Below are 27295 nucleotides of genomic sequence, written 5' to 3'. Positions count from 1 at the left end.
CCTCTTAACCTGTGAGTGATGACTGACGGAGTGTTTTATGTAGCGACAGAGTTGCAGTTCCCGCTGGATCTGATGTGCGTGGAGCGTGACCACACCTTCCTGGATACTGACTCCCTCGAGGCGCTCTTCAGGAGACTTCGCACCCTCAACCGCTGCGCCAAGATACGTCTCGACTCCGCCAGGAAGAACAAGGTGAGGAGGAGGTGGTGTCATGTAGTATTTATAAAGAGATAAGGAAGGATCTGCCAGGTAGAATGAGGGCAGGGAGAAGATTAAGAAAAATAAGGAAGAAATTAGAGATGAGAAGATTTGGTGATACAGGTAGTCTCTCTCTCTCTCTCTCTCTCTCTCTCTCTCTCATGTCAGTGTTATATGTGTGGTGTATCAGGTGGTGTCAGGTGTCAGGGATCTCAACGAGCCTGCTGGAGAGGATAAGGAGCACCACATAGCCTGGTACACACTAGTTACAGGACCTTTCTTATACTGGAGCTGGGAGGAGGAGGAGGCAGTGGTCTAGGTGTCTCAATAGGTACTAGGGTCGACTGGGCTTGTCTGAGAGAGAGAGAGAGAGGGGTGACACATACACCATAGATCTAGATAATGACTCAGTTATGGTGAAACTTGGCTAATAATAAAGAGTATCATTAAGGTTCACAGTCATTAAAGGTCAAAGGTCATCAGTATTAAAGGTCAGGTTGTCACTGGTAAAAAAGGCGTCTGTCATACCCAGGAAACACATGATATAATTAATACCAAGTTCCTGTGGGGTTTCCAAAATTGTGCAAAGTATTCCCGAGAGACACTTGGGTTTTTTTTTTTTTACACGTGATCTTGCAACATTATACACACACACACACACACATATACGTCCTTTAAGCTGTATATCCGGAGTGCTGTGCGGATCAGATTTCCCACATCCGTTTATTGTTATGTTGACGTTATAAGCTTTGTGACGGAGGAGCCTGAGTAACATGTAGTATGGGAAAATGTGTATGTGTGTGTGTGTGTGTGTGTGTGTGTGTGTGTGTGTGTGTGTGTGTGTGTGTGTGTGTGTGTGTGTGTGTGTGTGTGTGTGTGTGTGTGTTGAGAGATTAAAACATGTGGATTGAAATTCTCTTTGTTTATTTCACCTTAAGATTAATCACACGTACCTAACCTAACCTAACCCAGATATCGTTAGGGTGTTTAATCATCAGGTGAAATAAGCTTGGGGGGGTCCTAATCTTCACGTGATCAGCTGTGGACTTAGTCATCAACCAAGTGTAAAGTAGATTCTCAAAAACTCGTGCTAAGAATGTTCCCAGTAAGTGTGTCTCGAGCTGGGGAAAGGTCGTTAATAGGAAAGGAAGGAGGTGGGGAATAAGTGAAAGAGGAGACAAGGAATGGAGGAGCAGAAGGGTGAATTAAGAGGAAAGGAAGATTGGTAGGGTAGGTAAGGTGATGATTGTGGGAAATAGTAAAAAGATGATAGTATTATTATTATTATTAGTAGTAGTAGTAGTAGTAGTCGTAGTCGTAATAAGAACAAAAGAAAATAAGGAGTCTGCAATAGGCCGGTCGGCCTCCTTTTAAAACTTTCCAGCGTTCCAGCACTTACTACAAAGTTGCTAAGCTTGTTCCACTCGTCCACCACCCTATTTGTGAACCAGTTCCTTTCCATCTCCCTCCTAAACCTAACAGTAGCAGCAGTAGCAGCAACAGCAGTCGTAGTAGTAGCAGTGGTAGTAGTAGTAGTAGTAGCAATAGTAGTAGTTGTATATAAACACTAGTATTAATAGTAGTAACCATATATATAGTTCATGTATACTAGATGTGACTAACTTTCTTTGTATTTTTGTATAACTTCCATATTTATCTATGTATAACTTTATGTATATCTATGTATAACTCGTGTATAACTATGCATCATGGTGTTATTAATACAGTGGTTGTTACAGGCGGAGGAGTCAGACGATGAGGAACAACAATGTGCACTGTCAGGCAACTGGATGTTCGTCAGGCATTCCCGCAGGTGGTCTAGAATCGTCCACGAGCGGTCACCCAACACAGGTAAGACAGGGAGGTGGTGTACAGGTGTTGATGGGGTGTGCAGGTGTTGATGGGGTGTGCAGGTGTTGATGGGGTGTGCAGGTGTTGAGATCACAGATTGATTTTGTGTTTGTGTGCTCTCTCTCTCTCTCTCTCTCTCTCTCTCTCTCACTGGCGGCTAACAAGAATAATAAAATATCTCGGAAATCTCTTATCTCATTACACTTCCCACGATTATAAACCACTGTGGGATACCGCACACACACACACACACACACAAACACACACACACATCACACACACACATACGTACATATCACAAACACACATACGTACATATCACAAACATATGTAAACACAACGCCACACACACATACACGTCACAAACATACATGTCATAAACACACACATGTATTTTTCTCTGGATAGGTTAGGTGAGAAGAGGGGACTGGTTAGGTTAGGTTAGGATAAGAGAGTGGGTTAGGTTAGGTTAGGTTAGGATAAGACAGTGGGTTAGGTTAGGATAAGAGAGTGGGTTAGGTTAGGTTAGGATAAGAGAGTGGGTTAGGTTAGGTTAATCAAGTAAAATAAACTAGGAATGTCTAAGGTAACTCGTTCCAAAAAAGTATCTTTACGGAGATGTGTTGAACAATATGACACAACGGACGATGGATTTTGACAACCCTACCGAGACAACAGGAGTCGCAGTGTTCATTGTGAAAATTCATCGATCTTACAAATGATCTCGTAACATCTATGAACACCTGACCTGACCTGACCTAGTGTATAACCTCTGTTGGTCATGTTATTCATCTCGAGTCCGCTTCATGTAGTGTCGAGTACTGGGGTAGTTTCAACCACAAGAGGTCAATTGTCAGGTTAATACCCTTTTAACGATATAATAGGTCAAACTCCATGACCTCTCTGTCCGTCTAGGTCAGGTCACTGAAGGTCACTCGCTGTTGTAGGTCAGGTAGAGGGTTGCAAGTTAATAGGCAGCCAGTTCTAAGAAGTCACTCACCTAACCTAACCATCATGACTGGGGCCCATCAGAACATGAGGTCCCTGGAACTGGGGACCATCAGAACACCGCCTATAATCTATTTTATCTATCGTATTTCACTTAACACCTATAACCAATCTTATTACTGAGAGTTGTGTGTATTTATTTACATAATTCTAATTTTCAAAACGTAAAAAAATAATGTATGGAAATTACCACACAATTATACTATTTTGTCTGTGTCTGTTATTATGTGTTTGTGTGTATCAGTCTGTGTGTGTGTGTGTGTGTGTGTGTGTGTGTGTGTTGGACTGAGCTGGACAACACTGACTCGGTAAGGATGCCGCGCGTTGGTTGAGTCATGTCCGAAATACTCAACAATTATCTTTGCGTCATAATGTGTTTACGTGTTTCCGAGAAAGTTGTGAAAAAAATTGTAATTATCTTTTCTTTATGTAAGTATGAAGCGTCATTGGTAATACGTACTTTATGAAGTCAGTAGGTGTGAGAGAGAGAGAGTTTAGTAGCCTACCCTATTAATTTGTGAAGAATTACCTTTCATTTTAAGACCCTCACCAACTTACCCCCCCCCACCCCCCAGGTAGAGTTAGTGTGTTTAATCATCAGGTGAAACAAACTGGGGTGTCTAATCTTCAGGTAAACCAGTAAAACTTAAAGAATATTAAATGGCGTAAGACCAGTGAGGAGAGAAGCAACGGTAGACGGCTGAGAAAACAAATAAAACTTCAAGACTTGTTTATGTCCTCAAGTTACACCTCCAGTATACAAAGTCAATGTTTAACTAATACATTTATTCTCAAAGCTTCTGTCAATTTACTAAGCATACCGAGTGTAGCTGACAGATACACAATAATGATAACGTGAGATAAATATTTGGCGGGTCTAATTTATCAGGTGATGCCGGTATTAAAATCAACATGTTAGGGGAAAGGGTGAAAGAGGGGGAGTGTTGTTGGTTGAATAGTTACTAAGTACAGTACAAGTGTCTCCCCCTATTCCTTACCCACCTAGTATCCCTCCCCACACCCCCAGGGCTGAGGAGTTAAGGGGGTGGGGGTATACGCCGTCGTGTGAGCTGTTGCGCGCGTCACCAGTGTGTGTGTGGAGTAGTGACTGACTGGTGGTATAAGCGACCCAGTGTGTGGTGTGGGACGACGCCGTACACACACACGGAATAATTACAATTACTAACACTAAAATAATGAGAATTTGTATCATTATAACACTGATATTGTATAATGACCACAGCTTGTATGAAACATTGATATAAGTGTACTGTGCCGGCGAGAAACTGTTAACAGCCAGACCTGCCGTAACCCATCTCTTCTCGGCAAGTTTGAATGCTTATAGTATAGTTGAAATATCGGTGTAGATGCAGATATAACCCGACAGATCAACACACTATATAAGCAAACAAGAAAAGTGTGCGTAATGGTGTGGTGATTGTGTAGTGTATGGTGACGTCGAGGCAGTATTGTGGCGTTGGTGGGTAGAGGGAGTGTGGGAGAGAATAAAGATGATTCCCTGGAATAGAGATGGGTACGATGTGGCTCACCCTGGCTACCGTGACAGCTACTGCCACTATGAGCCGCTTCTCCAACACCTGTATATCATCGCCCCATTTAGTAAGTGCATTGTATGTGTGTCGCCTGATTGAATCTCTGTTGAGTATACATGAGACTAAACAGTTCACAACAAACCATCTTATAGGAAAAGTTAGTTAAGACGTCATTGGTACGGTGAACACCTAGGCTAAAGAATTTTCCTTCCCTAAATCCTGTTCTAAGACGCTAGCCAAATGTCACGCGTCATCCACGAATCCCCAGGGACTACGGCGTAAATAATTTATGACGACACGACACCGACAAAACTGAACCTAGCAAGTATGTAGCAATAACTGATTTATGACTGGGTTATTGTACAGGATTTTCGGTCAAATATTCCCCAATTTCGTGTTTAAAATCAGATTAAAAACAATCAATTTATTTTTGTTTGTACTCGTAGCATGAAGCGTGTACTGTACACCGTCTCGCCCACAGTTATCAGCTTCGTGTTCCAACTCACTACAAGTTCAGAATGTATCACCAGTGTGTGTATGTGTGTCAAGGCAGATTATTGTACAGGTAAATTTCGCTGTTGATGTGCACCACAAGATGACCAGTTGAGTAAGGTGCAGCTCAGTCAAGGTCGAGTGAGGTCATCCTCCCAAGGTGAAAGCCCGCCAAACTCCGTCCCGCCTGAGGCTCAACCCAACACAGCTTGTCGATGACCTGCCGCTGGTGACACCCCGCATGACCCCACAATACCGCGGTCACCTCCCACTCCTCCCCGTGACCTCACCTCAGGCCAGGTTACACGTGGAGGTGATATTACGTTTCGGTGTTATTTTTATTAACACTTTGACGTTTACAGAAATACATTTATTCGTTATTTATCTGATTTACGACATGGTTGATATTTAACTCATTCTGTGTAGGATTGTAGGCAGTCGTGTTCGTGGTATTCAGTGTAACATAAATAAATATATTTGAAACTACTGGGTCTAATGTATGTTAGTTTTAAGCCGTGTCCTCGAGAAGCTCCTTGTGTAAACGACTATCCATTCCTGGGGTGAACGGCTGCAAATATTTAAGGTCATGTATATACTGCCGTGTCGTTTGACCCCAGCGAGTAAGTAAACAATGAGTGTTAGCCTGGTGACCCGCCAACACTAACCAGTCACCAACCACCCAGGTCACGTGCACCAAACTTGAGGATATGACTCAATGGTTTTAGCTATAAAATCTTTTATTTCCCGAGGTGCGTTATTTCTTTTATTATTATTATTTACGTGAATAAATAACTTATTATTATTCGCTTATGTTATCCATCTTGAAGCTTCTTCGTATGATCATTGTGACCACATTAAAGAACCCTTCGGTGTGTCGTGACGTCACCACCATTATCAGCCGAGCGTGAAGTCAGGATAAAGTTTTTTTTTACCTTAGTGTGAGTGTTGAAAGGTAATGACGTTTTAAGAGGATATCTCCCCCACTCCTAGGTAATCATTACTATAGTCAAAGGGTTATTCGTTGTCACAGTACGAGCTTGCGTCATCCCCTTCCTCAGCCATATATTGTCCACTCAGGCGTTGACGCAGGATCAGGATATACACCATTGTCTTTCTCCTCTCATCCGCACACATCCACGCCTCTCTACACTTGCTCTCACACCTAATCACTCCTTCCCTTCCTCATTCACGTACCCATGCCCTCAATGATTCACGTGGGTATAAGAGCTTTATCTAGTCGATCATGTCCGAGAACAGGTTTTAGTTTAATTTAATTATGAAATGTGTGGCTACATTGGAGACTCATAAACAATTTAACCAAAGAGCCACGTGGTTACTAGGCCAGGGTAGTAGAGGTGGGGTAATGCAGGTGTATGGGTGGGAGGCAGACTGTCATCCTCAACATTCAGCACAGTGTTGCACTATTGTTAACAGGCTGGGCCAGAGGCGGTCATGGTTGGGTCTGATACAGCACCGAGTGTCACAATAACTCGTGAGGGAACTAGTCTCCAGTGTGACACCACCAATGGGGTGTTGTCCACACTGGAAGGTGTCTTTAGTCCAGTATATTATGGAAGATTTAGTCGGGCTCATAATGTATAATCAACACAAAGTATTACTAATACCTTGTGTAATACTCGGTAAAGGTTTATATATGTATACTTGTAGGAATTTTTACAAAATAAAAGCCAAATTAAATGTATTTTATTAATACAGTACTAACAGACATTCCGTTAAGTACACTGTACCACAGGCTGCAAGTAATTATATATATATATATATATATATATATATATATATATATATATATATATATATATATACACCCAGCCGTTATCACTTATATACTGTATATATATACAGTACCTGTACTATAGTTTGAATTTTTTAAAAGAGTGATGCCATTCCTTAGTAACAAGAGTCTAGAATACTGCCCCTCAAAAATGTTAACATTAGAATAACAAGGTTTTGTCTGCATTTCGTCCTGTGTGACGTAACAACAACTGTCCAGTAATTTGTTAAGGTTGACCAGAGTTATATCATGTAGACTGATCCAGGTGTAATGTTTGTGGTTGTTGTTGTTGCAGGAAGCGAAGGGAAGGTTAGTGGTGAGTCTCGCGGACTGGAGCTGCCGGAGGACGTGCTGTTGGGTCAGTTCAAGCGGTCAGGATCAGAGCGTCTCCGAGATGGCGCTAAGGCCTTGCTCAAGCGTATGGAGTCAATCAAGAACAAGAAGAAGAAACGTCAGAACAGGGATGGTGTCGTCATCAGTGGACCTAAAGTGAGTCTGGCAACAACACCCACTTGTTCGATGGTAACAATACAAAACAGGTACATGACTACCTGTACAATATATTAGGACGAATGAATCTTTACTGCAACATGGCATTACAGTACTGTACACGGTGTTAAATATGTGTTGAGGAAGAGACTACCCCTACAGTACCATGGTTTAATACACAGGATGTTTTATTATCAGTAAACCAGCAAATTTTTTTACAAAAGTATTGGCTCACCTGAAAGATCTCCACCCCAGTTTATATCACCTAAAGATTAACCACCCTAATACTGTATTTAGGGGGATAAAGTTAGGGTAGGTTAGTGTTTGGGTGGTTAATCTTGAGGTGAAATAATCTTGGGATGGAGATTCTTCAGGTGGTCCAACGTATCACTTCCATGTTTACTGTAGTTGGTACAGTATAAGAGAGTAGCGGTAAACAGTGGGGAGAGTGAACACAGCACTGTACTAACCAAGCAGGAACAATTGCAGCTGGTGGACGAGGCACGCATGGAGGCCCGGGTGGAGGAGCTGGCTTGTGTGGACATCTCCCCCGAGGCGTCACCAGAGTTGTCGTCCAGGGGCACCACCACCACACAGCCCAGGGGCATCCCACACTCCACCCATGCTGAGGTCACTCTTTGTGCTGTCACTCTACTTGTAATATTAGTTTTATCATCTCGTTTTGCTGTCTTGTTATGTTTGTAGAGCAGAAATTTAGTCTAATGAATTTAGGATCCTCAAATACAGTACAGTACAGGGGGTATATATTACAATATTTTTTGCAAGCTTCAGGTGAGAGTAGGAACACATTATGGGGTATGACTAGTTAAGGGTTGTATCAGGGATTAGAGTCAACATGAAACCCATTTTGGAACTTGTGGTTGTACTGTATATGTGTGAAGATATTAACACAGTGTCTAAACCTAAAAGTCAGTGCCATGCAAACTAAACATCTAGACTTAAATAATTACAAACGTTAGAGTATATTTTGGGGATGTATCTCAAAAAACAATTTGTGCAGTACCATACTTTTGGTATCTCCCCAATACCTGAATTTTTGTGGTACTGTACATGTTTTCATCTCAGGCATTTATAGTTAGCATGAAGCCGAGATTTAGTCAAACACACAATGAAGATTTTCATTACATGTTACAGTACAGTACACTATATATTGTACACAGGGTCCTTAAACAGTTTGTGCCAACTTTGAACTCTTGATATAAACCCTTAAAGTGCCGTGAATCAACTACCTGTGGTGTTGAATTAAACCAAAGGGTAATAAAGAAGTTCAGAAATTGAACCAGTGTTATAAAACTTCAGTTGAAATAAAATAGAACTTTGATAATAAATTAGTAGTCAGAGCGTGTAACCTCTGTGGCACCCCCAAACCTGCCAGTGGATATAGGACCCATTCATGTTGTTGTGTCTATCTGATGTAGTGAGTTAAACCAATGCTTGAGTATGGAATTATAGGTGGATTAGGTACTGTATATATGAGATGTTTACATTTGATATTATGATAATTATGTCATTCATCATTAAAGAGTATTATTTATTATTAAAGTGATGAATGACACTAAACAGTAATATCCAGCAGGTCCAGCTAATTATTTATTGTTAATTCTACAGGATTCCTCGTCTTTAGCTTCCGATCACTCTCAGAGTTCCACCCCAATGTTCCGTGGCCATCGGAGACGGCGATTTTGGAGGAGAGGAGGCAGCAATCAGGGCGGGGGAGAGGGTGGGGGTGGAGCCTACAGTGACTCTGAGTACTCACCCCCCACCTGGAGACACTACCTCACAGATGCCAACTCCAACAAAATGACTCCAGCAGGACAGGTGTGACATTCTTCTCTAACAAAGTTACATTATAGCCATGGATTCTACATACTTTCCTGTAATCATATTTCATTCAGTCAGTTAAGAGTACCATCCTCATATCTGAGGGGACCCAGTTTTTAAATTAATTGATCCATCTCAGTCTCTGCCTTCCCCTGACCCTCCTATTCACAAATTTGCTCGTTAATATTTCTGTTATTATTCCCTCATCCCAAATTATATGACCAAAGTATCCTATTTTTCTTTTTCTGTACATTTCAAGTAGTACAATATTTCAATTGAAGTTTTTCTAATCTTAGTACTTCTTTATTGATTTTCCTGTCAGTGTAACTTATTCTAAGTATTTGCCTATAACACCACATTTCAAAGGCCTCCAACCTCTGTCTGGTGTCTGCTGAAAGACTCCATGCTTCTGCCCCATACACCAGTCCTTGCCCTTGTTCTCAATTTGATGTTAATTTACCTTTTCATTGGGTCTTTTAGATTATTAAATGCTGTTTTAGCTTGTCTTATTCTTGTTTTTATTTCATCCGTACATTTACCACCACAGCTAATGTTACTTCCCAAATACACAAAAATTTTCCATTTGTTTAAGTTTCCTGTTGCCTACCATAATTTTTATATAAAATTTACTGTATTTTCAATTTGGAAACAACCATTGCATTTGTCTTTACAACATTAACTCTTAAACCATATTGTATTTTCACCTTTTTCCAGCAATCTATTAACTAGTTCTTGTAATGTCTCGTCACTATCTGTGATAAGACCAGTACCCTCTGCATAGTGTATACTGCATTTGATATTACCTGACTATTAGCTTTAGTCCTTCATTAGTACATATAACTTCTCTTATTGAGAATTCTGAATATATACAGTATTATACAATGTTAGATATAGAACACATACACAGTACAGTAATTAATCATAGGTAATGAATTTGTGTCTGATGTGGTTTTTACATTGCAGTCACCTCCGTTATGCTCAGAGAAACGCACCAATAAGGCGGGTTCGGGGAGACCATCCAGATCTGGTCACCTGCGGCACACTGGCTCTCTTACTTATGGTAAAGAGTCACAAGTTGCCAGAGAAAACTTTCTTGCCAGCATCAGAGGAGGTCAGTTACATCATTGTTTCTTAATTTTGTACAATATTCTACATAACAGTTTTTTGGAAATCAATAATTCTTAATTTTCAATGTTGTTTACCAGTACAATACAGTAGGTAGTTGATTATTCTGATATTAAATTGTTTTTATTATTGTATCAAACTGTTTTGTTGGTATGTCAAAAATATTAATTGAGAAACACATTTTGTAGGGGTGGAGAAAAATGCAGAGAACGTCTCACCTTTACCAAGCCCTGATGAAGAGAGACATTCAGTTTATGATAATGTTCCTCTCATCATCTGTAATAAGAGTTACCATGACTACCAGCCTGAAGTCATGGATTCTGGTGAGTTTGAAAATGTTTGTAGTTGTTTGCCAGATGTTAGGAATAAAATTAGTGTAGATGTTGTCAGGAAGGTGTGTGGGGTAGAGAGTTTGTTTGGAAAAAGTATAGTTACCTTCTCATAAAAGTAATTTATGTCATATATTAATGTAACTGTAGTAATCCACTCTTCTTTTTTCATGTATGCTAAGAATGACAACTAAATTTAAATACTAGACAATTGCCTGAAGGTTTAATCAATGTCAGAGAAGTGTTTGGTAGTGGTGAGGTGATGTGTGAGTATATTTTGTTAGGAAGATGTTAATTGTAATGGTTGTAGCTGTGTTAGATCTATTCGTGTACTGCAGTATATAGTCAGTGAAATTCTATAGATAATGATGTAGATGTCTGTACGGTACTGAATATGAATTTTATTTTAGGAAATGCATAGTACAAACTATTGTGTCAAGATATGTGCCAGTGATAGATGGTATTCAGGTGTATGTAGTTAACTGTAACATCTCATAGATATTGATGAATACAGTGGTGAGGTCTTACTTGTGGGTATAATAGTACAGCTGTCTTATACACCATGTATGTAAAGGTTGATATTTTTTATGTAATTGAGTAAAGTATATTCCTAATCACCATTTTACGGCCATTTTCCCTGGATATGTCTGAATGTTATCACCTCTTCTACTGCTTCACAAATCCCAAAATTCAGGTTCATGATTTTGAAGCATTTATGGACAGAATAATGCATGTGTTTACTGCTTCAAGTTCACGGGTCTGAATCTTGGGGTTCGTGAAACAGTAGAAGGGGTGACACGACTTTTGTTCGTGACTGTACACATTGTATGTCTGTACTAATTGATAGGCTGCAACTGTACCACAATCTTTGTGTCCTAACTTGGATTTTGTTTCAAGGATCATCTGGCTCTTGCTATAGATAAGGAAGGTTGATATTCTTTTGCTAGTGTAATGTTTTCTGGTATAAGCTGCGTGTCAAAGGATCTTGAGAATGTTTTGTTAAGAAGTAAATGTTTTCAGCAGCCAGTGCACACGAAGGTTCTGGGAGCAGTGAGTGTACCGTAGAAAGTCGGGATTCACCTTTGCCCTCTGCACACGATGATGAAGATAATGATGAACCTTGCCCAAGAAGGTAACTTTTTTGAGTATTATTATTATTTTAATGTTATAGTTTAAACAGAGAAGAATAAATATAAAGTACTTTTTAAAAAAAAAGATGTTGTGTAGTTCAACTTTGGTTCCAGAAAATATATTTGGATCATGAAGCTGACAGACAAAGAGTTGTCCAGTAATGCAGCAACAAGTAAGATGAGACGAGAAAACACAATTAGTTGTAAATCAAAAACAAGTGTTTGTTCATTAGTTTATTAATTATCAGTAAATAATAAATGAAATGGAATCATACAAGAAAATGAAACAATATTATAGAAACTGGAAGCTACATTTTATAAGCTAAAAAATTTGATTAAAAAAAACTATTAACACTTGCCTAACAACATCTCAGACAGCCGTGTGATCAAATTTATTTATGATATATCAGTTGGTTACCAATTAAAGTCTTCTGATAATTATGTAGCAAGTGTTTCTTATTTTTTTTAGCTAACTGGACTTTCCATATTAAACTAAAATTATAGTCATAGTTTTATAGTACAGTTTTGTGTGTCTGGCAGAGCAATAAACATATTTTCTTGACAAACTTTCTTTTACTTATGGTTGTCTAGATTTATTCTTATCTTGAATTTTATTTTGTAGAGCTACAGTGGATAGGTGGCACAGTTTCAACAGAAAGTCTTACCTACCTAGTACTCGACAGCTAGGCACTCAAATAAATGGTTTTAGCGCTGGTCAAATGCTACATTTACGAAAAAGGGCCCTACTAAGGTGTGTATACAGTACTGCTAATTCATAAGACTTTTCCAAAAATCTATTATACAGTGTGAATGATTACTTAATTAAATATTTTTTTCTATTAGAGGTCCTGTACAATGGTTACTAAAGAAAACAAATTTTGAACTCCTATATCTTTAACCAATTTTACATTTTATCCTATTCTCACAGGCTAACAGCACTGATGGAGCGGTATTGCCCGAGTAATCGCAGTGGATGGAATTGGGAGCTGCCAAAATTTATGAGAAAAATTAAAACGCCAGATTATCGTGATAGACAAGTCTTTGGCGTTCCTCTCCTGGTGATCACACAACGAACAGGACAGCCGATACCTCCCGGTATACAGGCTGCCCTTCAGTACCTCAGAGCTACCAGTTTAGATCAAGTAAGTGTGGAAACTTCACTAATGAGGCACATATCTTTCAGCATCTTGCATATACTGTAGTGGGTTTTTTTTTGACATGTTAATGAGATTATGTGACTTTTATTGGAGCTACTGGTTATAGATACATTATAGGTACATTTTGTTCTGGTGGTCGTGGATGTACTAATAACAAAAATGATCCATCTCACTTTTAGGTTGGTATATTCAGAAAACCTGGCGTTAGGTCTCGCATTCAAAAACTACGAGAATTTCACGAGTCTGGGGAGGATATCCAGTACTCGACGTTTGGTACCTGCGACATCGCCGACATGGTTAAGACGTACTTCAGGGAGTTGCCAGAAGTTTTGCTCACCAACAAACTTTCAGAGATGTTTATTACCATATTCCAGTGTAAGTTTATGCTGTCATGTAGCGGACATTGTGAGGCGTAATTTTTAATTTTAATGGTCAGGTGCAGCTCTTCTTGTTGAATTTAGTTTTCAAGACCATTCATAAAAATTTAGATCCATTGTATTTCTGGTACATTATGGGAGATTCCTTGAGCCATTGTAACACGTTTCCCTCTAAATACAATAGCAACTATCCAAGCACAAGTTTATTTAGACAACATATTTATTCAGATATCAGTTCAGTCGTCACTTTATATTTCCATCAGACTTACCGGCCGAGCATCGTCTGGAGGCCCTTCAGTGTGCCGTTCTCCTGCTGCCAGATGAGAATAGGGAAGTCCTCATGGCACTTCTCACTTTCCTGGCAGACGTTGCTGCTAACTCTCATCTTAATCAGGTATGTTGTACAGCCATTATATTTGTCTTTTTTTTTACAAGCAATTGAGTCAGACATAATTAATAGGTAAACATTGTTGAGTTTAAAAGTATTATATTACAGTACAGTACAGTAGTCCCTCACCAACCACTGGGGTTAGGTTCCAGAAAAACCCTGTGGTTAGCAAATCCACAGTTGGCAAGGCTAAAAGCTTATGAGAAATAGGGAATTAGGTTTCATGGCCGCAGATACCACACGTCAAAGTCTAACTGAGTTGCCTTTTCCTTCACTAAACAATGCCTGTATTGTACATTTAATTAAATTTGAGTAAAATACATATAAAATATCTTAATATAAATTGAATAGTAATATAATTTTTACAGTATATCTCTGTGGAGATGGCATGTTGCTATAAAATAAGAAAAATGGAGAGCATGAGTGTATATGTGTGTGGGAGGGGAGAGGGTGCGCTGTCGGGTATCTTGCTTTCCCCCTACCAGGCCAAACTGTAAGTTGTGTTTTTGTTATTTATCAACTTGCATTTTTGGGTAGATGTACGTAATTTACTTCATTTGTCTTTTTTTACTCTTACATGCACACACAATCATTCATACAGAACGTACAATAAATAAATAAATTGGATTATTATCATCAGGTCAAAACATAAAGATAATTAACATTTCTTACATCTGCGGGAGTTAGTCAAACGATTGCCAAATGGCACTACAGTATTTTTTCTTTTATTAGTATTATTTTTCCTTTTTCCTCACATTTATGGAGGAATACATTAGACCGCGGAATGATGAAAATGCCACGCTATTCCACGGACACATAAAACTAAATTCTGCGGTTGGTGGAATGGTATACAGAGTGAAACCTGTGGATACATGGAATCCACGGTTGGCAAGGGTCTACTGTATGTAAATTTTATTTGCACAAGAATAATGTTTTAAATAAGTGAAAGATAACCTAACCTAATTGTGTATCCCAGAGAAAGATAAAGTAAAAATAATTAATGTGAACTTCTTCCAGATGCATGCAAGCAACCTGGCAGTGTGTTTAGCACCATCACTGTTCCACCTAAATGTAGGCAGTTCTGGGTCTAGCCCTCTGCGACGTCGTGCTGCTGGAACACCAGAGCAACGAGATCTTCACGAGAACAAGGCAGCACACCAGTGTCTTACTCTTATGATCCAACAGGTAAATTATACGTAACCTGGAGTCAGTTTGAGTCTCCTAATAGGTTTTACATAATTTTTGTGGCTTATACCATATTAACAAATAAAAAATAATAATTACTGTATTACAGTACTTTGAGTTTCTTTGAATTTGAAGTTGTAATCATTTATGATATGAATAGCAGTATTTTTAATTAATGTGGGAGATCACAGTTCACTTATTGTACTGTACGATACTGTATATTTAAACTGAGAGAATGAGCAAGTACATGTAGGCATTCCAAGTGGTTACTGCTTCTGCACTTGTCGTCAACCATTGCCCCCTATTGTTCCCCTCTTTTTTAACCTCTTGTGTATTGGTCCCATTCTGAGCTGAATAAAATTGTCTGGCATTACCCAAATAAAATAGTAAAAGTGGTATCCCAAAGGGAAGGGGTTAAGATTTCAGTTCCGCTCAATCAACCACCCCTAAAAGTAAAGTAAACAAATAAGACATTACAGGTATTTATTTAACATATACAGTACAGTATATGGAAATGCAAGTTAATGTATCTTAGAATTCTTTTTAATGATAAAATTATCGTCCACAGGTCAGTCAAATCCAGTGTGTGCCCACGGAGATGTTGTCCAACTGCCGTTTTACCTACTTGGAGCAAAGCCAGCCAGTGTGCCTTGAGGATCTAGGTGTTATGGGCTCTCCAGGAGCAACCACCATGGATGGAGACTGGGCTTCATATATGAGTGCCTGCATTACATCTCTGCTTAAGGAAGCCAGAGACAAGTACGTCTCCCATATTTTCAATGCTTAATGCCAATACAGTAATTAATTTACATTTTACTGTATTTAAATGTTGGGTTGTATAATTTTTTCGTAAAATATCTTAAAAAGTGTGATTTCTTCTGGCCTTTGAGTACAGTACACTACAAAAAAAACATTCCTGTCTGAGAATGCATTATTATATTTATTAGAAAAAGCTGTCTTAGGTGAAAGTAGAAAAGAGGGAACGATACCAAATTATCTGTATTGCATTTTCCTTTTTTTTAGACTCTTGCAGGCCCCTTGCCATTATTGTATAGTGCTGGGTGGCTGGAACCAACAACACAAATACTGTACTCTCTCTCTCGCTCTCTTCTTTGCTTTCAACAGTTAAATATTTTCTCTCACTGGTGTAGCCTCCCCATGAATTACTTGTCCTATCATTCATAGTACTCTTTCATCTTTTTTATTGTTTTTTGTTTTGTTTTTTAAAGTTGAAATTTATATCTATACGTACAAGTTAACCCAGGGTAGGGGTGGTGAAATACGAATGATTTGATGAAGATAATTGACGTTACAGTAACGGTACTCCAAAACCCCACTAGATTGTCACCCGCTTATCTCGCTCTTACTGAAGGTCTCGGTATGTTTTAGTACCTTAAGGTGTTTTGGTACATGAGGTAAAAGTATATACAGTACAATACAGTACTGTATATGTATTCCGAATTGTTTGTTTATCATATAATTTAACTATTACTGTTATAGTATTATTATTAGAGTAAAGGTATACTGTATTATTATTATATATTTTACATAAACTACCTCCCACACAGATCTCGAGGCTGGGTACACATGAACTGCGCTGATTCACACGTCGAAATATTATACCGTAAAGTCGGAGATGGACACCCTTTACGCTTATGGCGAGCGACCACTGAAGTAGAAGCCCCACCCGCAGAACTGCTAAACCGTGTCATTAGAGAGAGGTAAGTCAAAGTCTCTAGTCTCATATCACATGAATTTACTGACCATTTACTTGGTACAGTATCTTTATGTTTGTATTACCCTACTTGGTATTCACATCATTACTGTATGGTATTTGGTTGCTGATGACTAAAGACTTCAATACAAATCATTGTTGTACAGTATTTGGTTATTTTGTGCTGCTGGTTTTCTCAGAAGGTTGTACTGTATACACACTGATTATAATATCGATAATGATAATGACAAAGGACCTCAATACGGACACTAGTAATAATTAGATCATTGACAGTGGAAAAAGTGTTGTGCTAGAGACTAAATGTAATAAGAAAGGTTGCTGTGCTATCTTCACAACAGTGGTAATTCTTAAGATCAAATGGTGTTAATTTTGAGGGAGATTACAGTATTTAAAAACAGTTTCTTTTAGTGTTTATGAGAATACCTTTAGTATCAACATTTACATTATTTTTTTTGCATTCCTGGAGAGGTTGGAGTTCTCACTTAAGTCCCACACCTCCCAAATACTGTAAAAGTACCCTTGTCTTCTCCTGGCAGGTCACATACAGTACATGTCTAATGCTGTGATGCAGATTTCATAGGATGGGGAATAATTTGGCCAAAATTCCAACAACAAACAGACGTAATTCATATTTTTACATTACAGAATAATAGACAGCTACAGTTCACAACAGTCATTACATACATAAAGAAGATAAAAAGACATACAGTTCCATAGTTATTTGTATTAGAAGCAGTTAATATTGAATCATGGTATTTTTCAGGCACTTATGGGACGATTCTTTACTAAAGTGGAGAGTAGTTTGTCGTTTGGATCGCCAGGCTGAAGTTTTCCAATACATGTGCAATTCCATGCCTCCCCGACCCCCAGTAGACTACTGTGTGTTAAGGTGAGTCACCACATTTATGTTTATGGGACATATCACCAAAGTTAAGGTCTCTAATTAATTAATAAAATGTAACATTCAAGTCATGAAGCTGGAAGAACTCTTATGAGTCTCACATGAGGCTTAAGGAGTAGTCTTTTAAGTTATAAATAACTGCCTTATTAACTGATTGCCCTAACATGTCTATTTTCTTTTAATTTTATTATTATTACTACAGTATTATTATTACTGGTACAGTATTATTATTCTTATTTTTTTATTTGTATTTTTTTAAATCTGTTACAATGTATAAAACTTTATGTATTTCATAATCTGTGTATACTAGTTAACCTTTTTTCTCACCAGATGTTGGCAGAGCGGCCTGGCTCGGGGGAGTTGTGTGGTTGTGGAAACCTCTGTGGAGCACTCTGATGCCCCAGTCTTGGTCGGAGGTGTTCGGGGCATAGTCTTAGCTTCCCGGTATCTAATCCAGCCCTGTGGCTCCGGCAAGTCAAGGATCACTCACATATCACGACTTGATATGAGGTATCTATTGTAAACAACTTACTTTTAAGATAACAAGTGAGCCTTGATATTTTTTTTTCCACACAGAAATAGTACAGTACCTCAGAACATGACGATTCAGATTTTGAGGTTTAAAATTTTTTGGAACCAGGAGCTAGGTGGCTACAGTACAATACTGTACAGTGGTAGCGCCGTTAGCCAGAACAATTGGTGCAGAGCACTTCCGGGAATGAGAGATTTCTGGGTAATGAGACGATTCTCCCAAAGCCGGAAAAAAATCCTTCAACCCGGAATTTTCCGGGTAACGGAAAAATATTCTTGGAAGTTCCAGAAATTACTCATTACATGATCTCTTGAACCTGGAAAAAATATCCCACATCCTCGGAATTTTCTGGGTACCGTAAAATGTTCTCAGAAAATTCGGAAACTGTGCCCGATTTTCATCTCTCAAACCAGGAAAAAACTGCTTCTTCCCCGGAATTTTCCGGATACTGGGAAAATTTTTGCAGAGTTTTTCAAAAAATTTTGACCCTCGGACAATCGTTCCCAAAGTGGGAATTTTCAAGAAAATTCAGACTGGGAACAATTTTCAGAAAAATTTTCAATTCCGGCTCTCAGAGAGTTCCGGGTTTGAAGGATTCTGGCTAATGGAGATATTACTTGTATGTGGTGAGGTATACAAACAGTGTAATACTGCATGCATTAACAGTGCAGGAATACAGATAAAAGCTGTAATGGTAAACAGTGAAGTATGGTAAGCCAAACCGACGTTGAAGGTGTATATCCCATGACCCAGTTCCTTAAGAGTAGGATAAGAGTAAATATTATTTATAGTTTTCAGATTTATAATCAAAATGACACTATTAGATTGCAGATACTGTACAGTTCCTTCAACTTTATTAAAAAAAATTTTTTTTCAGAGGGAGAACACCTGAGTGGTACAACAAAGTGTACGGTCATGCCACTGCCACACACTTAACACGAATAAGAGAAAGCTTCCAGCACCATGCCATTGGACCAGAAAGCAAAGTTTAGGGGTTCCTCCCTAAAATTTATCTCGGTAACCTACTGTATAAATAATCTTCTACCAACTCTTCCCATCACTGCTGTACCATTTAGAGTACAGTTCAGAACTTTCCCTATGAGTGAAGGTGGACCATGAAAAGTGATATTATACCAGAGCTTCCATGTGTTCACAGTAAAGTGACTGAAAACTTTTATATTTTATGTTGTAAGCAAGCAACATAACAGAAAATATATATATTGTATTATGTGCCCAGCTACATTATCCAGGATCAGTGTGGACCATGATGTACATTCCACGGTGGAGTGTCAAGAGTATAGATGTATGTTTGTATCCCTACAGGTATGAGTTAATGTACATAGCAGAGATTATGTATTATACACCAGTTTGGCTTTGTGTACAAACTTTGTACCAAAATGCTGCTTCATATGACAATCATAGGATGAGTCAAAACAGATTGAAATCATTCATGACATGAAATATTTCATTACAAGCCATGAACAGTTTCAACTTAAAAGTATTAAGAGTTGTTTCATAGGTTCAATATCTAAGTCTTTTATTTATTATTTCCAACATTATTATTTTGGAACTGAAATAAATGCCTATGAAGTTTTTCAATCTATGTGGTTTATGCCTCATATAAAGCTGCCTTGACTTTGTGAAGCTTTTGTGATGAATGTCAGTATCATACAGACTGTGACTGCTCACTGGTTCACAAGTGAGACTGTGAGTGAGCTCATAAGTTTACTGTGTATGTCTTACACATACCTTGAATATTTTTATATATTATTCTAGCAAGAAAATTTTGAGAGTAGAAAGTGTATTTTACATTAGTTATGAAACTCTTTAATGAGGCAATGGTGCTGTTATTATTTCTGAGCTTGATACTCTCAGTATTTAACCATTCTAAAAATATGCTTAAATTGTTTGAGTTGCCCCAAAATTAATCATTCCTAGTCTTTTAACAATAAGGCTTTATTTTAAAATTCAATGTACTTTAAAGGTATTCTTTTAGAAACAATGTTAAATGATATAATTGATAAGGGTTCAGGAAAATATAAATAAAAGATAAAAAAAGAAGTTACCAAATTCTTGTTGTATGTATATGAGAAAATTCAGTCTCATTATATTCTCGAAGCTTAACATTTATGAATCACAAGGAATGAAAACTTATACTGTATAGAAATAATTATCTACAAAGTTAAGACATTAAAAGTAAAAATGGTAGATACTCGACAAGATGCTTTTGGCATGGTCGTCTGAAGCGCACATTCCTAGTCTTACAGGTTTTATCATTTTGTATATTGTAAGTAACTTTTCATAACACAAAACATACATTTTATATTTACAGTTACCTCTTAATACAGTAACCTGTTTTTGTGTATTCCCCACATCAGTTTTGTATTTTGTTATTCTCCGTACAACTGTAAATGTTAATGTCTTAAAACAGGCACTTCTTAAATACAGGCTGTAGGTTTAGGCACATAATCTGAACTCCTGTTGTACCTCTTGGTGCTGAATATATATTATCAGTAATTAATGATATGTTTCCTAACCTTTTCAGTGTCTAGATGTGTGACCTATTGAAGACTGTTAACTGGAAAAGTGTTAGATAAAATATGTTAATGTGTGTTGAATGTTTTAATAACATTTTCCAACAATTTACCATTACTGTATGTACACATAATAATCAGTATCAAATACTGTAATCAATTCAAATTTATTACCATTTATATATCATTGCTATTGTTTGAGAACAACATTGCGTCTAGAAGTTATTCAATCCTCCCGCTATATTAAACAGAAAGTACTGTACTTATTTTGATATCTGGTACCAATGAAAGCAACTTTGTTAAAGCGTTATGGTGTCATGGTCATCATAGCATGGCTCGTCTGTTTAACACTAATTGTTCATATTATGCTCCACCGTCCACAAAACATGTGTGAAACTGTTAAGTCCACCAGTTGAGACATTCGTTTTCTCACCACTTCAGTGCGCCCGAGTCCTCCGTTTTCTCTCATGTACCTCAGAGACTCTGATATTTCTTAATACTTCATATGATGTTCAGAGATTTGAAACTTAGAGTGAATGAATTTATTATACATTAAATAAGGTATGCCTACAGTGAGAGAAAGCATTCTAGGTGTATTGGGTGAATGTTGAAGGCACCATATATAGTTATGTGTAGAGTACATCGTGTTAAGACGATGTGTTCTGAGTACCCACCCGCCAGCAGTAAATCAATATGTTTCTTGTGAACTTATGGGATAGCAATTCCAAAATTGAATTCATAACTTTTTGATCTATGAACACCAGAGAATCTGATGATAGTATTGAAATTGTTGTCAGTCTTGTACAGTATTATAGAAAGTAAACAGTCTTCTGAAATGTAAACAGTCTATTGCTTATCACTGGAATACTGTATAGCGAAAATATATCATTATCTGCTCCCGAAGCTCCTCCCACAATACACTGCCATTCTTAGTACTTGATGTCGGTTTAATTCTTGCATTTGTAAGCTCAGTCACTGTTTAGTTTAAAAAGTTGATCTTAGAAAATTAATATAAGCTCAGAGCCTGATTTTCACAAGCCGATGTGTACAGCAAAGGAGTCTGATGATTATATCTAGAAAAGTTCTGACTCTGGGGTTGTGAGAGGCTGGGTGTCAAGAGGCAGACTCCCTCCCGGCCTCACTCAAGCCGTCAACTTCTCTGTGAACAGGTGTCTGATAGACCGAGGGTTCTTGTTGTATGCCAGGATGACGTCCAATACCAGTATGGAGATGTATGACTGTCATTAAGATTGGATAGCGTCACATAACACGGTGTGTGATGAGCTGAGATCTCACGTACAGCCAGCTGCTCAGAGGAGCAGAACGTGTTCACAGCTTCACTGCCCATCTGTTGATCATATGTGAGGAATAAACACGACCAGCTCATGGCATTGTTACGAGTCCACCACAATAAGTAGAGTTACATATTGGGTGGGTTATTCACCTGAGTACCCATGTATGTAGTTTCCTCAGTTGTATGGGTGTCTGGAGTGACCAAGTGTATGAGGGTCGGCACTATATTTTTGGGTGAATGTAACAAAGTAGCTCAAGGAGGCTATTAGTTGTGTTGCTATTGCTAAACATCCTGTTACTAATAAGAGCAGCGGAGCCCCCAGGGGCGATGGCAAACCCAGGGGCCCTCCCAGGGGTGGTGAGGCCCCAAGGGCCCTCCTAGGGGTGACCGGGACCCTCTTAGGGGCCTTCCTAAGGGCAGCGCCGACTATACAGGAGGCAGAAGCCCCCCAAGGGGCCTCCCAAAGGTGGCGGTGCCCTAAGGGCCCATCTAGGGGCGACAGTGCACCCAGGGGACCTCCAAGGTAGAGAGTGCCCTCAGCAGACCTCCCAGGGGGGGGGGGGGGCAGCATCCCCAACAGCCTTCCCAGGGGCCCTCCTTAGGGGCAGCAGCACTCCCAGGGACTGTGGTGCTCCCAGGTGTAGCAGCACCCCCAGGGGACCTTCCAGATGCCGCGATGCCCAACGGGAACCCCCAGGGTTGGCGGCGCCCTCAGGGAACCTTCCAGGGCGGCAGCGCCCTTAGGGGCCCTCCTATTGAGAGCGGCTCATCCCAAGGGCAATCCCAACAGTGGGGATGCCCCCAGGGGCCCTGCCAGGGGCAATGGTGACCCCAGAGGCAGCAGCATCCCAAGGGACCCTCCCTGGGGGTGCCGATGCCGCCAGGGGCCCTCCCAGGAGTGGCTGCGCTCCCAGGGATACTCAATGGGGCAGAGGCGCCCGTAGGGAGCACAACACCCCAACTTTTGTTTTCCTGTTGGATATTTATTTTCCTTTTCATTGTTCAGGATGCAATGATACTGGAAATGTGATGGGAGGTGTATTTATTGACCGTCATATCTACCAGAGTTTTAAATAGTGCAAAAAGAAAACCCCCATTGGCGACCACGCCACCCGGGGCCCTCTCAGGGACAGCAGTGCCCTCAGGGGCACTCCCAAAGGTGATGGCACCTACAGAGGCCTTCCCAGGAGCGTTGGCACACCCAGGGGCTCTTCCAGGGACAGCAGTGCTCTCAGAGGCCGTTCTAGGGACGTCGGTGCCATCAGGGGCACTGCCAGGGGCAATGACGCTCCCAGGAGCTCTTCCATGGACATTGGCGCTCCCAGGAGCCCCTCAGAGGCCGCAACGCCCCAAGGGCTCTTCCAGGGACAGCCACGCACTCAGGGGCCCTCCCAGGGACAGTAGCGTGCCCAGGGGTGTCTCCAGGGACTGCGGTGCTCCGAGGGGTCTTGCTAACAGGGGTGGAGCCTTCAGGGGCCCTTCCAGTGGCGGTGGCTCCTCCAGGGTCCCTCTAAAAAGCGCAATTGCCCCAGAGGCCCTCTCAGGTACAGTGGTGCCCTCAGGGGCACTCCCAAAGGTGATGGCACCTACAGAGGCCTTCCCAGGAGCGTTGGCACACCCAGGGGCTCTTCCAGGGACAGCAGTGCTCTCAGAGGCCGTTCTAGGGACGTCGGTGCCATCAGGGGCACTGCCAGGGGCAATGACGCTCCCAGGAGCTCTTCCATGGACATTGGCGCTCCCAGGAGCCCCTCAGAGGCCGCAACGCCCCAAGGGCTCTTCCAGGGACAGCCACGCACTCAGGGGCCCTCCCAGGGACAGTAGCGTGCCCAGGGGTGTCTCCAGGGACTGCGGTGCTCCGAGGGGTCTTGCTAACAGGGGTGGAGCCTTCAGGGGCCCTTCCAGTGGCGGTGGCTCCTCCAGGGTCCCTCTAAAAAGCGCAATTGCCCCAGAGGCCCTCTCAGGTACAGTGGTGCCCACAGGGGCTCTTCCAGGGGCGGTGGCTTCCCCAGGGTCCCTCTCAGGGGCGCCACTGACCACAGACCCCCTGCCAGGGGCGGCGGTGCCTCCCAGAGACATTCCAGGTGCATTGCCGACCTCAGAGGCCCTCTCTGGAGCGGCGACGCACCTATGGGTTCTCCTAGGGATGGCAGCGCCCCCAGGAGCCTTCTTATAGGCGGCAGAGACCTTCCCAGGAGGAACAGGGACCATGCTAGGGGCAACAGCTCCCCCTGGGGTGCTTCCAAGGGCGGCGGCGACCCCAGAGACTTCAAAGTGACGTCGTACATATTGCATTCGTCCAGCAATCCCTTACTTAACTGTGATTGGTGGACTAAAATGTAAGTCCACCAAATTACAGCCAATAGGAGAACAGAGCAGTCAGTCAGCACATCACCCCAACTTATGTTTTCCTGTTGGATATTTAGTCAACTTTTCATTGCTCAGGATGCAATGATACTGGAACTGTGATGGGAGGTGTATTTATTTACCATCATATCTACCAGAGTTTTAAATAGTGCAAAAACAAAAAACCCAGATGATGAAGCCACCTATGGCCATCTGAGGGATGGCAGTGCCCTCAGGGGCTCTCCCAAAGGTGGTGGCGCCTACAGAGGCCTTCCCAGGAGCGTTGGCACACCCAGGGTCTCTTCCAGGGACAGCAGTGCTCTCAGACGCCGTCCTAGGGACGTCGGTGCCATCAGGGTCACTGCCAGAGGCAATGACGCTCCCAGGAGCACCCCAGAGACGGCAACGTCTCCAGGGGCTCTTCCAGGTACAGCCACGTACTCAGGGGCCCTCCCAGGGACGGTAGCGGGCCCAGGAGTTTTTCCAGGGACTGTGGTGCCCCGAGGGGGCCTTGCTAACAGGGGTGGAGCCTTCAGGGGCCCTTCCAGTGACGGTTGCTCCTCTAGGGTCCCTCTAAGAAGCGCCATTGCCCCAGAGGCCCTCCCAGGAACAGTGGTGCCCACAGGGGCTCTTCCAGGGGCGGTGGCTTCCCCAGGGTACCTCTGATGGGCGCCACTGACCACAGACCCCCCTGCCAGGGGCAGCGGTGCCTCCCAGAGACATTCCAGGTGCTTTGCCGAAGTCAGAGGTCCTCTCTGGAGCGGCAACTCACCTATGGGTTCTCCTAGGGATCGCAGAGCCCCCAGGGGCCTTCTTAGAGGCGGCAGAGGCCTTCCCAGGGGCAACAGGGACCATGCTAGGGGCGACAGTGCTCCCTGGGGTGCTTCCAAGGGCGGAGGCGACCCCAGATACTTGACAGTGGCGTCGTACATATTGCATTCGTCCAGCAATCCCTTACTTAACTGTGATTGGTGGACTAACAGGTAAGTCCACTAAATTACAGCCAATAGGAGAACAGATCAGTCAGTCAGCACAACACCCCAACTTATGTTTTCCTGTTGGATATTTAGTCAACTTTTCATTGTTCAGGATGCAATGATACTGGAATTGTGATGGGAGGTGTATTTTTTTACCGTCATATCTACCACAGTTTTAAATAGTGCAAAAACAAAAAACCCCAGTGGATACCACGCCACCCGGGGCACTCTCAGGGACAGCAGTGCCCTCAGGGGCTCTCCCAAATGTGGTGGCGCCCACAGAGGCCTTCCCAGGAGCGTTGGCGCACACAGTGTCTCTTCCAGGGACAGCAGTACTCTCAGAGGCCGTCCTAGGGACGTCAGTGCCATCAGGGGCACTGCAGGGGCAATGATGCTCTCAGGAGCTCTTTCATGGACATTGTAGCTCCCAGGAGCCCCCCAGAGACGACAACGCCCTCAGGGGCTCTTCCAGGGACAGCCACACACTCAGAAGCACTCCCAGGGACGGTAGCGCGCCCAGGGGTGTTTCCAGGGATCTGGTGCCCGAGGGCCTTGCTAACAGAGGTGGAGCCTTTGGGGGTCCTTATAAGCGGTGGCTCCTCTGGGTTCAGGCGCCATTGCCCCAGAGGCCCTCCAGGTACAGGGGTTGCCTGAGGGCTCTCCATGGGCGGTTTCTTCCCCAGGGTCCATCTGAGGAGCGCCACTGACCACAGACCCTGCCAGGGGCAGCGGTGCCTCCCAGAGACATTCCAGGTGCTTTGGTCAAGTCAGAGGTCCTGGAGCAGCAACTCACCTATGGGTTCTCCCTTGATCCAGGAGCCCCCAGGGGCCTTCTTAGAGGCGGCAGAGGCCTTCCCAGGGCAACAGGGACCATGCTAGGGGCGACAGTGCCCTTGGGTGCTTCCAAAGGGAGGCGAACCCAGATACTTGACGTAGTGGCGGCTGTACATATTGCATTCGTTCAGCAATCCTTACTTAACTGTGATTGGTGGACTAACAGGTAAGTCCACTCAAATTACAGCCAATAGGAGAACAGATCAGTCAGTCAGCACAACACCCCAACTTATGTTTTCCTTGGATATTTAGTCAATTTTCATTGTTCAGATGCAATGATACTGAATTGTGATGGGAGGTGTATTTTACCGTCATATCTACCACAGTTTTAAATAGTGCAAAACAAAAACCCCAGTGGATACCACGCCACCTGGGGAATTCTCAGGGACAGCAGTGCCCTCAGGGGCCTCCCAAATGTGGTGGCGCCCATGAGTGCCTCCCGGGAGCGTTGGCGCACACAGTGTCTCTTTCAGACAGCAGTACTCTCAGAGGCCGTCCTAGGGACGTCAGTGCCATCAGGCACCAAGAATGATGCCTCAGGAGCTCTTTTCATGGACATTGTAGCCCCAGGAGCCCCCAGAGACGACAACGCCCTCAGGGGCTCTTCCAGGGACAGCCACACACTCAGAAGCACTCCCAGGACGGTAGCGCCCAGGGGTGTTTCCAGGGACTGTGGTGCCCCTGAGGGGCCTAGCAATGGGAGGTGGTTTTAGGGGTCCCTAGGAGGCGGTGGCTCCTCTAGGTCCCTCTACAGCGCCCATTGCCCCAGAGGCCCTCCCAGGTACAGCGGTATTCTACAGGGGCTCTTCCATGGGCTTTGCTTTTCCCAGGGTCCATCTGAGGAGCGCCACTGACCACAGACTTGCCAGGGGCGGCGGTTCCCAGAGACATTCCAGGTGCTTTGCCGACCTCAGAGGCCCTCTCTTGAGTAGCGACTGACCTATGTTCTCCCAGGGGTCGCAGCGCCCTTAGGGACCTTCATAGAGGCGGCAGAGGCCTTCCAGAGGCAACAGTGTCCCTGCTGGGGCGACAGCCCCGCCTGGGCGGGCGGCGGCACCCCAGAGGCTTTGATAGTGGCGATACATTCAATTTGTAATCCCTTACTTAACTGTGATTGGTGGACTAAAATGTAAGACCATCAAATTTCAGCCAATAGGAGAACAGAGCAGTCAGTCAGCACAACACCCCAACTTATGTTTTCCTGTTGGATATTTGTCAACTTCATTGTT

At 42.2% G+C, this 27295-nt stretch overlaps 2 protein-coding genes across 4 annotated transcripts in view; both read left to right on the top strand.

Annotated features, from left to right (window-relative positions):
• The window catches only part of LOC121867518 (rho GTPase-activating protein 7-like), a 101820-nt gene extending 81124 nt beyond the window's left edge, over positions 1 to 20696 (top strand). The window contains exons 3-20 of one of the 3 annotated variants that reach the window (XM_042367496.1): positions 44 to 192; positions 1938 to 2049; positions 7190 to 7383; positions 7873 to 8013; positions 9013 to 9222; positions 10189 to 10336; positions 10539 to 10673; positions 11700 to 11811; positions 12432 to 12560; positions 12738 to 12951; positions 13146 to 13341; positions 13607 to 13737; positions 14749 to 14916; positions 15485 to 15675; positions 16485 to 16637; positions 17415 to 17540; positions 17883 to 18062; positions 18962 to 20696. In XM_042367496.1, coding sequence (XP_042223430.1) covers positions 44 to 192; positions 1938 to 2049; positions 7190 to 7383; positions 7873 to 8013; positions 9013 to 9222; positions 10189 to 10336; positions 10539 to 10673; positions 11700 to 11811; positions 12432 to 12560; positions 12738 to 12951; positions 13146 to 13341; positions 13607 to 13737; positions 14749 to 14916; positions 15485 to 15675; positions 16485 to 16637; positions 17415 to 17540; positions 17883 to 18062; positions 18962 to 19076 — 2804 coding nt within the window. In that variant the 3' untranslated portion in view covers positions 19077 to 20696. Of the gene's footprint in view, positions 1 to 43; positions 193 to 1937; positions 2050 to 4245; positions 4678 to 7189; positions 7384 to 7872; positions 8014 to 9012; positions 9223 to 10188; positions 10337 to 10538; positions 10674 to 11699; positions 11812 to 12431; positions 12561 to 12737; positions 12952 to 13145; positions 13342 to 13606; positions 13738 to 14748; positions 14917 to 15484; positions 15676 to 16484; positions 16638 to 17414; positions 17541 to 17882; positions 18063 to 18961 lie in introns of those variants that run through there. The other 2 variants (XM_042367497.1, XM_042367498.1) reach the window with 2 other exon arrangements.
• A 2378-nt stretch (positions 20697 to 23074) lies between these two features.
• Positions 23075 to 24085, top strand: LOC121867429 (elastin-like). The gene has a single exon (XM_042367339.1). The coding sequence runs from the start codon at positions 23075 to 23077 to the stop codon at positions 24083 to 24085; it is 1011 nt and encodes a 336-aa protein (XP_042223273.1).
• The last annotated feature ends 3210 nt before the right edge of the window (positions 24086 to 27295 follow it).

Source organism: Homarus americanus, unplaced genomic scaffold, assembly GCF_018991925.1.
Source record: "Homarus americanus isolate GMGI-L3 unplaced genomic scaffold, GMGI_Hamer_2.0 scaffold23598, whole genome shotgun sequence".
NCBI lineage: Eukaryota > Metazoa > Arthropoda > Malacostraca > Decapoda > Nephropidae > Homarus > Homarus americanus.
The sequence above is the reverse complement of the archived record's forward strand: the minus strand, read 5'-3'. Positions and strand labels throughout refer to the sequence as shown.

Bases quoted from the DNA above. Each gene is read 5' to 3' on its own strand.
- LOC121867429 (XM_042367339.1), top strand. From the start codon at position 23,075: ATGGCACCTACAGAGGCCTTCCCAGGAGCGTTGGCACACCCAGGGGCT.